Genomic DNA, 12,427 nt, shown 5'->3' with positions numbered 1-12,427 from the left:
ATTGAACTTTATTCTACAACACCGTGCTCTATTTGTAATGCAGTCTTCTGAAATGTCCATGGGACCTTTGGGTAATTGGATAGGAAGTACATATATTTACAACTTGTTATATTTGTTGTGAATTGTTTGATGGGCATTTCTTAGAAGTTGGCGGATGACAAAGTAGACACAATTTATGGATAACAACTTCTTTAAAAGTTATTTTACAGTATTTTACATTTCGGTATAGATCCTTATACCGTTGTCCATGAAATTTTCGCTAACACTTGTGGCGACCTTTCTACTAACATGTATATTGTTGTTATCTAGTATGGTACAAAGGGGGGAAAACGAAATTACTTTACAGGGAGTGTAAAATATTTACGTGGACTCTGATCTCAGGAAGTAAATGATATACATAAAAATCGCTTATCTAAAACTATGTTTCTCTTGTACAAGAATCAAGTTGTACAAATGAAATTAACTTTGAAAGGAAGATACATTTTCTTAATTCTTTTTTTATATAAGGTAATTTCGGAACGTTATGTGTTTTCAATATTTTCTTAACGGACTGCAGTTTGGGAATACATATGAGAGTTATCTCACCTTGACTGTAGGTGGCAGTGGGAATTGTACACCGTGGCTGGAGTAAACAGAAGAGCTGGAAAGTGAAATCGTTTTAGAACTCGTCGCCGTAACTGATAAGAAATGATATCAGACTTGATAATATGTGGGTATGTGAACATTGTCAGATTCTAACACTTGCAGCACAGGTTTACTCGCCGCTTGTTGCGGCTGATAATGTCTAAATGAATCGACGGGTGTAGAATTTTGAGAAAAGTTTCTGATGTTTGTTTCTGTGCGAGTGAGTGCTCATTTACACCGCAGAACTGAAGCCCGAGGCTGTCTGTAATTAAACTTGCTAGCGGTTGAAACCATTATCAGCCATTGAACACATCGTAGACATCTGCTGATCATCCGGAAAATGACATTTTATTTATTGTATTTATCACCCCAGTCAATAGATTCATATATAGGCTTAGTTGAAGAAATAGATCTCCCACCCCTGAAACCAGAGCTGTTATTTTTACCCAGTGTTTTAGTGATATAGTGTTGATTATCTGTATGGTGCCTTGTTGACATAGTTGTCCAAATCGCTTTGATAAGTTATGCAACTTCGTGTAATTTAACCTAATTAGCTGTGACATCCTGTCATTGTGGTAGACATTTTTTGTTATGATTGTTGGATGACTACAACTGCTGATAATCAAGTGTGCCTTTCGTCTGTTCAAAGTTAGGATCGTCACTTTATATATAACAGTGGGTCAGGTAATATTATTTTTAATTTTTTTGTACGCCTTAAGCTGACATTCTGTGATCATGGCGTCATGATTGTCCAAGGCTCTATCATGGCGACATGACTGTCCAAGGCTCTATCATGGCAACATGACTGTCCATGACTCTATCATAGCAACATAACTAAACTGTCCAAGGCTCTATCATGGCGACATAACTTTCCAAGGCTCTATCATGGCAACATGAATGTTCAAGGCTTTATCATGGCAACATGACTGTCAAAGGCTCTATCATTGCGACATGACTGTCAAAGGCTCTATCTTGGCAACATGACTGTTCAAGGCTCTATAATGGCAACATGACTGTCAAAGGCTCTATCATGGCAACATGGCTGTTCAAGGCTTTATCATGGCAACATGACTGTCAAAGGCTCTATCATTGCGACATGACTGTCAAAGGCTCTATCTTGGCGTCATGATTGTCCAAGGCTCTATAATGGCGACATGACTGTCCAAGGCTCTATCATGGCAACATGACTGTCCATGACTCTATCATAGCAACATAACTAAACTGTCCAAGGCTCTATCATGGCGACATAACTTTCCAAGGCTCTATCATGGCAACATGAATGTTCAAGGCTTTATCATGGCAACATGACTGTCAAAGGCTCTATCATTGCGACATGACTGTCAAAGGCTCTATCTTGGCAACATGACTGTTCAAGGCTCTGTAATGGCAACGTGACTGTCAAAGGCTCTATCATGGCAACATGGCTGTCCAAGGCTCTATCATGGCAACATGACTGTCCATGACTCTATCTATCATAGCAACATAACTAAACTGTCCAAGGCTCTATCATGGCGACATAACTTTCCAAGGCTCTATCATGGCAACATGAATGTTCAAGGCTTTATCATGGCAACATGACTGTCAAAGGCTCTATCATTGCGACATGACTGTCAAAGGCTCTATCTTGGCAACATGACTGTTCAAGGCTCTATAATGGCAACAAGACTGTCCATGACTCTATCTATCATAGCAACATAACTAAACTGTCCAAGGCTCTATCATGGCGACGTAACTGTCCAAGGCAGCTCTATCATGATGACATGGCTGTCTAAAGCATTTTATAACATACCTCACTCACTGATGCTTTGCACCTGTGAAGATTCTGGTTAGAATAGGTCTTCCGCTACCCATGCTTGTCGTAAGAGGCGACTAACGGGATCGGGTGGTCAAGCTCACTGACTTGGTTGATGCACAGATAGTTGTTTTCCTGCATTCTCACATATGAGGTATTCATTCCAATGCATTAAAAACTTTTGAATGATTTCATGATTTCATTTTCCAGAACTCTCCTCATGAATGCAGGAGCAGTTTTAAACTTCAAATTGTAAGTACACACACAGGGATAAATGAAAGAACTGACACGATTAAATGGAAATATTTCCTATGTGTGTAGCATTACGTCACTCTGAATTGTTCATTCGTTTTGGCTTTGTCATCTTGTCAAGTTGAAGTTCAAAAGATTGATGTGGGATAAAAATCTTACTTCCTCAACATGCTTAAGCATGGGGTTGTTGGGATCTTCAAGTTTGACAACATCAGCAATTCGGGATTTTTATCATATTCATTCAAATTGTCAAATAATCAGCATCAACATTGTATTAAAAACAATATGAAATACAAAGAAGCTTGTGGCAGTTGATAAATCTTCCTTTGTTGTGTGGAATATCATCTTGTTTCATAATTCCCAAAACTGGACACACAAATAAATAATAATCCAAGTTTATCAAATAGTTGTGAGGAATGTTTTTGCTTAAGATATAAACTGCAGATAAATTTAAATCTTCCAAAGTGATAACTTAATGAATTGATTTTCAGAAAAAAGACGCAAGAAGAGGGAGCATTTGGTGCTGAACGGGATCCAACAGTTGGTAAGAGCTTTGGATTATAAGACGATATACCACTCAAAAGAATTTAAAGAACACCTGATATTTTCATATGGCTATAGTTAGTCTGTCAGATCTAAAGATTATCTATTGTCATATGAAACAACTGTGTCATCTCTAAAGTCTTTTGAGTGGTGAACTGATATCACTCCTTGCTATATTTCACTGACTTCAAATGGGCCATAATATGCCAAGGAGTTCAGTGAATTTGAGTTAATTTTGCTCATCTGTCTGAAAGACACATTACCCATTGTCTGTCCGTGTGTCGTCAACTTTTACATTTTCAACATCTCTGTGGCTCTGTTTTTGACTCGCTTGAATATCTGCCAAATAGCTGGTGTGTGGTTAATCAATAATCACACACTCAACAGTTTTTGAAGCATACACATATATATCTGAACCATGGCCTTGTCAGAGATAGAAATTGGCATTAGCCGATTCATTTAATGGTAAAGATATCCTGAGGACTGATAGTAGGATTTCTGACAGTTTAGGGGTGTTCTAATCACTATATACATGTATATGTTTTTTTTCTGGGTTTCATGTTTGACCAGCTTTGCTCATCAGCAAATGATCTGGCGCATTCTCGGTGAATATGCACTTTGGTTCAGGTTAGAAATCTTACCAGCTAGATTATTGCAGTGTGATTGAAACCGAAAAGAAACATATCTCTCTGTTTTTGTATGTTGGGGGATAAAATTGATAGAAACATCGTAAATGGGTTTTGTGATTGCAAATGTATTTTAAGTTATCTCCCTTTGATTTTATGTGCTCATATAGTAGTGTTCAGAGAATTTCAAAACAGTTCTCTTCATGTTTCATATCTAACTTAAGTTGACAAATGTGGTCAATGACCTGCTCATGGTTGAATAATCATAATAATCAGCTTGATAATGTCATTACAAGGCCGTGTATTTCGCTTTGTCAGTGTATGAGTTAATCATGTTCTATGATAGCATCTTTAATGCTAGACCCCAGAGGTATTAATATTAAACTCATGCTCCATTGCTTAATGAGAGGTTAGATTCAGGAAGTACTGCGGTCCTAGCAATAATGATTCAGATCATGGATACAGTGTTTCACTTGTCTGCACACTCCATTACTATGGTTTATTTACAATGCCATTTGCGCAATTCTTATAAGCCATTGTTTCTAGTCTGTCGAGAGGTTGGCCCCAGACTAGGATAGTGTTGGGAATGTTTCATGCTTGGCTATTGTTTTGTATGAACAGGGATGGGTGAGTGAGTTGGGTTTAACTCTGCTTTGAATAGTATTTAAGTGTACGGACCCGTGAAGATCCAGGGTAGAATAGGTATTCAGTAACCCATGCTTGCTGTAAAAGGCGACTTACGGGATCGGGTGGTCAGGCTCGCCGACTTGGTTGATGCAAGTCATCGTATCCCAATTGCGTGGATCGATGCTCATGATGTCAATCACTGGATTGTCTGGTCCAGACTGGATTATTTACAGACCACCGTCATATAGCTGGAATACTGCTGAGTGTTTTGTTAAACAACAAACAAAGGAACAGTGTCACAACATGTTCGGTGAATGTGGGAGGAAATCCTGAAGTGATGCAGGTCTTAAGATATTTACTTACGACTTTGGTGAACCTTATGTGGGTTGTGCTGACAAGCCTACAAACGTAATGTGGGCGATTGTTGGATTCCAACCCACATAAGGTTTCAAGAAAGCCAAAGGGACATAACTCTGCACAGCAACTTGTTGGCCTTAGACGACTGGGTCTCATGGCTCACCAGTGATGCTTGAGTGATTGAACATGATTGTCACTAGAAGCATCTTACGCTAGAAAAGAGTCTTTCTCGTTATCTTAGCTGTATAAACAATTCTGCCAATGCAATTAAGTGAAATATTTTACAAATTTTGTGAAAATAACATTGCCCCACATGTAGGGCTGTAACGAGTCCAAATTTACTACCCGGGTACCTAACCTCCCCTATTACCCGACCCTACCTGGGTACCCACTGTAGGCCTCAGGAGATGTCTAAAAATGTCCGATTGGGAACATTTTTAGCATAGCCCTGTCAAAACGATTTAGATACACATATTAAACAATCTGGTCATTCGTACACTGAAGTTGAATTAAGTTATATCTTTATTCAACCATATGAAAAATCTGAAGGAATGGGTGCACAGTCAGAAAGAAATGCGAACATTAGTGACTTGTAGCATGTGTAGTGTAACCATAGAGTTCTAGATAATTTTTGTCATTAAACAATATATCACGTGACTAACCACGCGTCCGGGTAGTCTTGTGGGTACCCGGGTCCTACTCAGTACTCACTCAACCCGGATACCCGAGTTACCCATCCCAGCCCTACACACTGGTACCTGGGTAGAATGTGTCCCCGACACCTCACTGCTAATAGTAAGAAGTGGCTGAATAGGAAACCCATGGGGAATCCAGGCAAGAATTGGTTCCTAATAACCTGTGCTCATTGTAAGAGGCAACTCAATGGATGGGTGCTCAGAGACTTGGTAGGTTGTGTGTATATGCACTCTGATGGCTTGGTTTGTTGCTCAAAATAACAGTCACTGGATTATCTGTGAAACAAGTTAAAAAAGCAAATTGTATACTTCCAACCTTTGATTCTTTCAAGTTACTCTGTAAACTGTTTTCTTAATTTTAATGCACATATTTAAAAGGGTGGGGATACTGATGACTTTGTGATCCTCAACGTATTCATTAGAGCGCTGAATGGTCAGACTGAAAACAACACACGATAACAACACTAACCATTGAATCTAGTTCCTGTTACGAGTGACACACTGCTTCAAGTAACGGGTGGTAGGGTAGCCTAGTGGTTAAAGTGTTCGCTCGTCACACCGACAGGTTCGATTCCCGACATGGGTACAACGTGTGAAACCCATTTCTGTGGTCCCCTGCAGTGATATTGCTGTAATATTGGTAAAAGCGGCATAAAACCAAACTCACTCACTCACCTCAAGTAACAAAAAGGAAGGACCAAATAAGTTTTGCTATTAAGAATATTTAATTATTACCAAAATCTACAATTACTCAATATTTACACAACTGACAATTATAATCTGGCAAACTAACATATATATATCGCAAAGCTGAAAAGGTGAATACTCAACGTGATACAGAAACTCCTCCAATCGGACACAATCCGGATCCTGGTCACCAACATATTCTGATCACAGTTCGATTAGTGAGCGACACAGTATGCAGAGACTCAGTCTAGCTCTAGTTCTACTTTCCTGTCTCTCACAAATGATGGACACATCCGAATACATCACATGATTCCACTGGTGGGAATGTCGTAGACTTACATGGTCAATACAGGGACAAAGTGAGTGTGAGACTGTCCTGGACCCATCTCAGTTGTCCAACTCAAAAACTCTCTCCCAGCTCTAAATGCCTGGAGCTTGGTAGACACAACCTGGTCCCCAGTTCAGTCACATGTCCAAGTCTCTCAAACAATACACCATACATTGCTTACAGGGTTACACAAGCTACTCAGGTCAACCTTTGGTCCGACTTTTTTTTCTCTCTCTTCTTTTTGGAAATGTAAACTTTTATTCTCAAGATAGTTGTGGTCCCCCTTTCCTATAACCTCAATAACCTCTTTGGTTACAATACATGGTTACTCTTTGGTTAATATAAAAAATGCTCACATATTACATTCCTTTTTAACTGATTATCTGGCGCCAGTGCAGCTTCAAATTTAACCCTATTTGACCAGCTACAGCTCCTGTTACGTGGACTTATTTAGTTGGTTTATGGACCCTGCCAACCGTAACCTAATGATCTGAAAACGTGATACAGAAACTCCTCCAATCGGACACAATCCGGATCCTGGTCACAGACGTATTCCGATCACAGTTTGATTAGCCCACGACACAGTATGCCCTGACTCAGTCTAACCCAAACCACAGTTCTACTTTCCTGTCTCTCACCAATGATAGACACACCCTAATACATCACTAATGATCTGAAAATCACTAAAACCGTAATCCTCATGTTCTTATTAATGCTGTATTGCGAGTTCACAACAAAACAATTGTGCATACAGTAGATTAAACTGCAAGACCAGTTGCTCAAGTGACATCATTTATGTATAGATAGTATTTTGAAATATGAAAAAAACATTCTGAAATATCTTTTTGTTTAGTTTATTTATTTTCACAAAATGATCAGGACTTTAAAATATATTGTAGACAATGTCCTGCATTGGTTGTCTTGTGTTTCTCCTTAGACTGTTTCCATGGCAACTGTGTTTGTTTCAGGAGACAAGGTCCGGAGCTTCCTGCTGAGTCTCCGCCACCTCAGGATCTTCATTGCCATGTGGAACATCTTCATCATGTTTCTTATGATAGTGTGAGTCCCGAGAATGTTCATGTCTCCTGTTTCCTTTCACAGGAATGTCAAATGAGAGTCACTTGTTTCTTTAGGATATCCTGAAAAACACATGATTATATCAGCAGTCTGGGCCAAAACTTTTGTGTCTTCTCACCCATATTTGACTTTTTGGATCATTGTTTTTATGTTTTAATTTTAGTGTGTGGACTTATATTATCTGGGCTCACAAGACTGAACATAATTTGGCTGCAGTCAAGACAAGATATTTTATGGATGACCACTGTTATGATGTGATGCAACGTTTCGGTGTATATCTTTATACTGTTGTTGTTAATCCCGTTCATGTATACTCTCATGTTGTTTTTGTTAGCTCACCAGGTACGAAGGACCAAGGTGAGCTTATGCCATACTGTTGCTTCCGTCCGTCGTCCGTACGTCAACAATTTTTCAAACGACTTCTTCTTCTGAACCACTAATTGGAAATTAACGAAATTTGACCGGAGCATCCCTAGGTCATGGGCGTCCAAAATCGTACAAATAGGCAGGCTGAACCCCCAAGGGGCTGAGGGGTGGGGTAATATGGCTATATTGCTTTAAACAACTTCTTCTCTAGAACTAAGAGATGCAGATCCACCATATTAGGTTGGAAACATTCTCCGGTGGTGAGGATTGAAAATTGTACAAATGGAGTGGCTGAATCCCCAAGGGGCTGAGGGGTGGGGCCAAATTGGGGTAATATGGCTATATTGCTTCAAATAAATTCTTCTCTGGAACTAAGAGATAGATATCAACCATATTTGGTTGGAATCATCCCTATGTGGTGGGAATTCGAAATTATACAAATGGAGAGGCTGACTCCCCAAGGGGCTGAGGGGCAGGGCCAAATAGGGGTAATTTGGCTCTATTGCCTTAAACAAATTCTTCCCTAGAGATAGATATCAACCACATTTGGTTAAAAGCATTCTCCGGTGGTGAGGATCCAAATTGTACAAATGGTGGGGCAGACCGTATTGCAGTATTATATACATGTACAATGCAAATGTAGATTTTGTCATGATTGCGTAAATATACAGGTGAGCGATAGGGCCTCAAGTTAATCCTTATTAGAATGTACAAGGGGTGTTCATTAAAGATTTCCCCTAAACCACTTAGGGTTATCATATTTGGTTGAAATTTCACATGTATAATGATACATGTATCTATGGGTTATGTCTGAATTTGCAGCACCGAACTATTAATCTTACCACTTTTACAGGTGTTATGATCAAGTAGGGTGTGACAATGGAGCCAGTAGAATACCGAGCAGTGATTAGGTTTTTATATTTGAAAGGTCACACACCAAAAGAAACTTTCCATGAAATGAAAGCAACTTATGGGGAAGATGCCCCATCATATGACGTTGTTAAACACTGGCATCGCCAGTTCATGTGTGGTCGGACATCTGTGGAAACAGCTGCCATTCCTGGTCGCCCCAACTGGATTTACCTTGCACCAGGTGCATGTTGGCATGAAAACCAAGACGCTCTAGACAAAAAAAAAGGTTGCACCCTGGTCCCATTAATTTATCAAAGTCGAAACATAGGCCTGATTTGCTACCAGTGTCAATAAATTAATGACATATTGCTGTAAAACGTTGTTGGAACATGTGAACATGATCTTGACGTGTCCACAGTTTGATGATGTCAAGCCCCAAAGCATGACCAATTACACATAACAGAGCAATTATTTATGTAGTACATTGTATGGTAAGTATAGCCTGGAGGTAATGTGTACAAAGATCAGTGTTGTGTGAACAATTAAGCATGAGTCAGACACATATTTTTTTTTTTTACTTGCTCAGAGCTCCAGATAACTTTTTGAGCAATTGAGTTTTCACTCAAAGGTTTCTAGTTTAATTGGGTTATTATATTTTTCATTGGGAACCCATATTTTTTCTCTCATCTATTCATTACTCTATTGGGTTTTTCCCAAAATGAGTAAACATTTGAGATTTAAAAAACTTGAAATGCTTTAGATGTTTATAACGGTTCTAAATATAGGCTTGATTTGGAAAGTAAATGAGTTTGTAATTGTGTTTTGGAAATTAGCTCCGTTGTACATGTGCTGTTTTTATACATTTGAGTTTTTCATTTAATGCATGAGTTTCTGTACACAAGGTAATTGAAAGTTATTGGGTTATGAATCATTTTGGGGGGTATTTTACGCAAATGCGCAGCTTATCTGTAGCTCTACTTGCACTTGGTGCATGTAGACTTAGATATTTGGTTCATTTGTCAATATCAGGTTGCACTGGTGCATGTTTTGTATAGCTAAATCAAGCCCTGGACTGTGCTGTCTTACTTCACTTCAATCTTTACCGAAACGTTGCATCCGAATACAATAAAGAAGTTGTCATCCATACAATTTCTTGTCTATATTGTTGCTTACCAACTTCCAGAAAATGGCAATCAAACAGTTCATGATTTTGCAGGACTTTTACTTCAGACTAGTCACGCTAGTGGATTAAGTCACAGACTGTATCAGTAGGTTACTACATAAAAGCTAGGAAAGGATTCTTATTTCTTTGCCTGTGTCTTCAACTGCCCCCCTGAATATTACAATATGACATTACTTACTGACATATGAAATCAGAACCTCACATACGTGATAAAGAAGTAATATACTTGAAAAGATTATCATATAGGTCATCAATCATCTTCACAGTTTTTGAATCTTACAAGTTTATGTGTATCGTGTATATTATCATATATTTTCACAGAGCAGAATGCTGAAATAGGAGCTCTTATAATGTTTAATATGTTTATACCATGAGTATGAGAATGCTTCTTTCTGTTTAGTTGTAAACACGTATCAGCACTCTTATATACTGTTCTAGTCCAATGATGCTGTTTGTCGTAAGAGGCGACTAACAGGATCGGGTGGTCAGGCTCTCTGACTTGGTTGAAGCATGTCATCGTATCCCAATTGCGTGGATTAATGCTCATGATATCAATCACTGGATTGTCTGGTCCACACTCGATTATTTACAGACCACCGTCATATAGCTGGACTATTGCTGAGTGTGGCGTTAAACAACAAACCAACCAGCCAACAAACCAATGATGCCTTCCTTTGTCTACTTACTGTAGATACTCCCTAATAAAAAACAGTTTCAGTTAAAGTTGGTTTGAGGTTGAAAAAAATCGCTTGTAGCCTGGCTTACAAAATAGTTGATTGTTCAAACCTGTAAACTATCTATCATTGTATTGACTGATTCATTTGCAGTGTAATTTATTTCAGATTCTTTGGCCATTGAGGAAAATTAAGGAGAGACTGCTGACAGGAGTTGCCTCCCTTGGACTAGGAGTCCCGTCCAGACAGCTGCAGTTTTTCTCCCTTCATGGTTACAGGGTTGTGACTTAAAGAATTAAGCTGACATATCTTATGGGAAGCCTTTCAAAGTCTCAAAGAGCAGACTTTTGATTCCAGGTGGAATACTGAATAGCAGTATAACTAAGAACTTGAGAAGTTGGGTATTGCTGGAAAGAGGCACTATCTTTAAGTGGCATCTTTGAGAGTCCATGGAAAGTCTGTGGAATCAATGGAGGGCCACAAAAACTGTGTTTGGGGTGGGTGGGTGCATAAGGGTATGTACAATTTGTGACATGGCCTTGATAAAAAATGATATTGATTTGGGACTTATTCTTAAAGACATTGCTTTAGATACATAGGAGGGCACGGATGGTCCCGTGCTCCTTTCATCTAAGGCGCTGCGATTCAGTGTGCAGAGTTGTGTCCCTTTGGCACACCAGAAACCTATAATTGTGAGTTCGAATCCCGGTTTTAGGTTTATCAGCACCATACCCGTGCTCATGGGTTTCACCGAAGTGGTAAACGTCCAAGACCTGCATCACTTCAGGCTTTCCTCCCAAATTAAGCTGACACGCTGTGATATAACTGGAATTCTGTTAAAAGCAGCCTTAAAACCGACTGACTCACTCATTCACATTAGACACATAGAGAGGGCCATTGTTTGTGGCTGATTGGCCAGGTTTTTAGATAGCTCATGGATGAAATGTTCTGAACATCTGTACCAATTCTTTATTGTTTTGATAAATACTTCCCAGTGTGTGAGCGCTATTGCCACCAGGATGAAGAAGTGTCATGTTGTGCCAGATGGTAGATGGGGTTCCTGTGCTACTTCTGCTGGGCATGTGTAAATATGTATGATTCACACACTGTATGTTACACCATCATGCATTTCCTTGTACATATCATTAAAAATATAACATTTGTGTACATGGTTTTGTTTCTGATCTTTGTGTGGCATCTTGGGCCATCCATATGTTTTGTGTTGTCATCTCCAACCTCAACCAACAGAGCATGTGGGCTAAATAAGATAAAAAAAATATTAAAAAATGTTTTTCACTAATTATGTAACTTTTTTTATAACATTTTAAAGTTTATAACACTTGCTACCAGTCTTTATATTTATTCATGATGTAGATCAAGTCGCTTTGCTTTGGAAACAAACTTTTAATAAACATGGCTGAAGAAAGATGAAACTGACCTAGGTTTGCCATTGGAGCCACTGTGGTTGCATATAGGGACAGAGGGGTAGGCCTGTGAATACACCGTTCACTCCCCATGGCGAGGCCTGGTTTAAGTCTCCACATTGGTACAGGGGACCCCAACAGTTTAATTTGTAGGGTCCTTTCAGGAAATATGAGGCTGGTGTAAAGTAATTAAATAATGTGCTGCACTGCAAGATGTGATAATTATTTTAATTTCATATTTCTTGTCAAGAATTTGGTACAATAAATATTATTGTGGATCTGCATCCATTCCATACATTTGTGTTTAATGGACGCACATT

The 12,427-nt window shown here is 39.0% G+C and overlaps 1 protein-coding gene across 1 annotated transcript; it reads left to right on the top strand.

Annotated features, from left to right (window-relative positions):
- The first annotated feature begins 608 nt into the window (after window positions 1-608).
- LOC139479009 (small integral membrane protein 7-like) lies at window positions 609-11,846 on the top strand. Its single transcript, XM_071261738.1, has 5 exons — window positions 609-713; window positions 2,627-2,668; window positions 3,160-3,212; window positions 7,500-7,590; window positions 10,852-11,846. Exons 1-5 carry the CDS (start codon window positions 688-690, stop codon window positions 10,865-10,867), a joined length of 228 nt encoding a protein of 75 aa, XP_071117839.1. The 5' UTR covers window positions 609-687; the 3' UTR covers window positions 10,868-11,846.
- Window positions 11,847-12,427: the final 581 nt, after the last annotated feature.

This window comes from Haliotis cracherodii, unplaced genomic scaffold (genome assembly GCF_022045235.1).
Source record: "Haliotis cracherodii isolate W230 unplaced genomic scaffold, xgHalCrac1.p SCAF_4, whole genome shotgun sequence".
Taxonomy (NCBI): Eukaryota; Metazoa; Mollusca; class Gastropoda; order Lepetellida; family Haliotidae; genus Haliotis; species Haliotis cracherodii.
This window is presented reverse-complemented; position numbering and strand designations above follow the sequence as displayed.

What these genes read in the sequence shown, in the direction of transcription:
- LOC139479009 (XM_071261738.1), top strand. Translation starts at nt 688, where the DNA reads ATGATATCAGACTTGATAATATGTGG. An exon ending in GCAGTTTTAAACTTCAAATT is followed by an intron (nt 2,669 to 3,159) that starts GTAAGTACACAC and finishes ATTGATTTTCAG; the next exon opens with AAAAAAGACGCAAGAAGAGG. An exon ending in TGAACGGGATCCAACAGTTG is followed by an intron (nt 3,213 to 7,499) that starts GTAAGAGCTTTG and finishes TGTTTGTTTCAG; the next exon opens with GAGACAAGGTCCGGAGCTTC.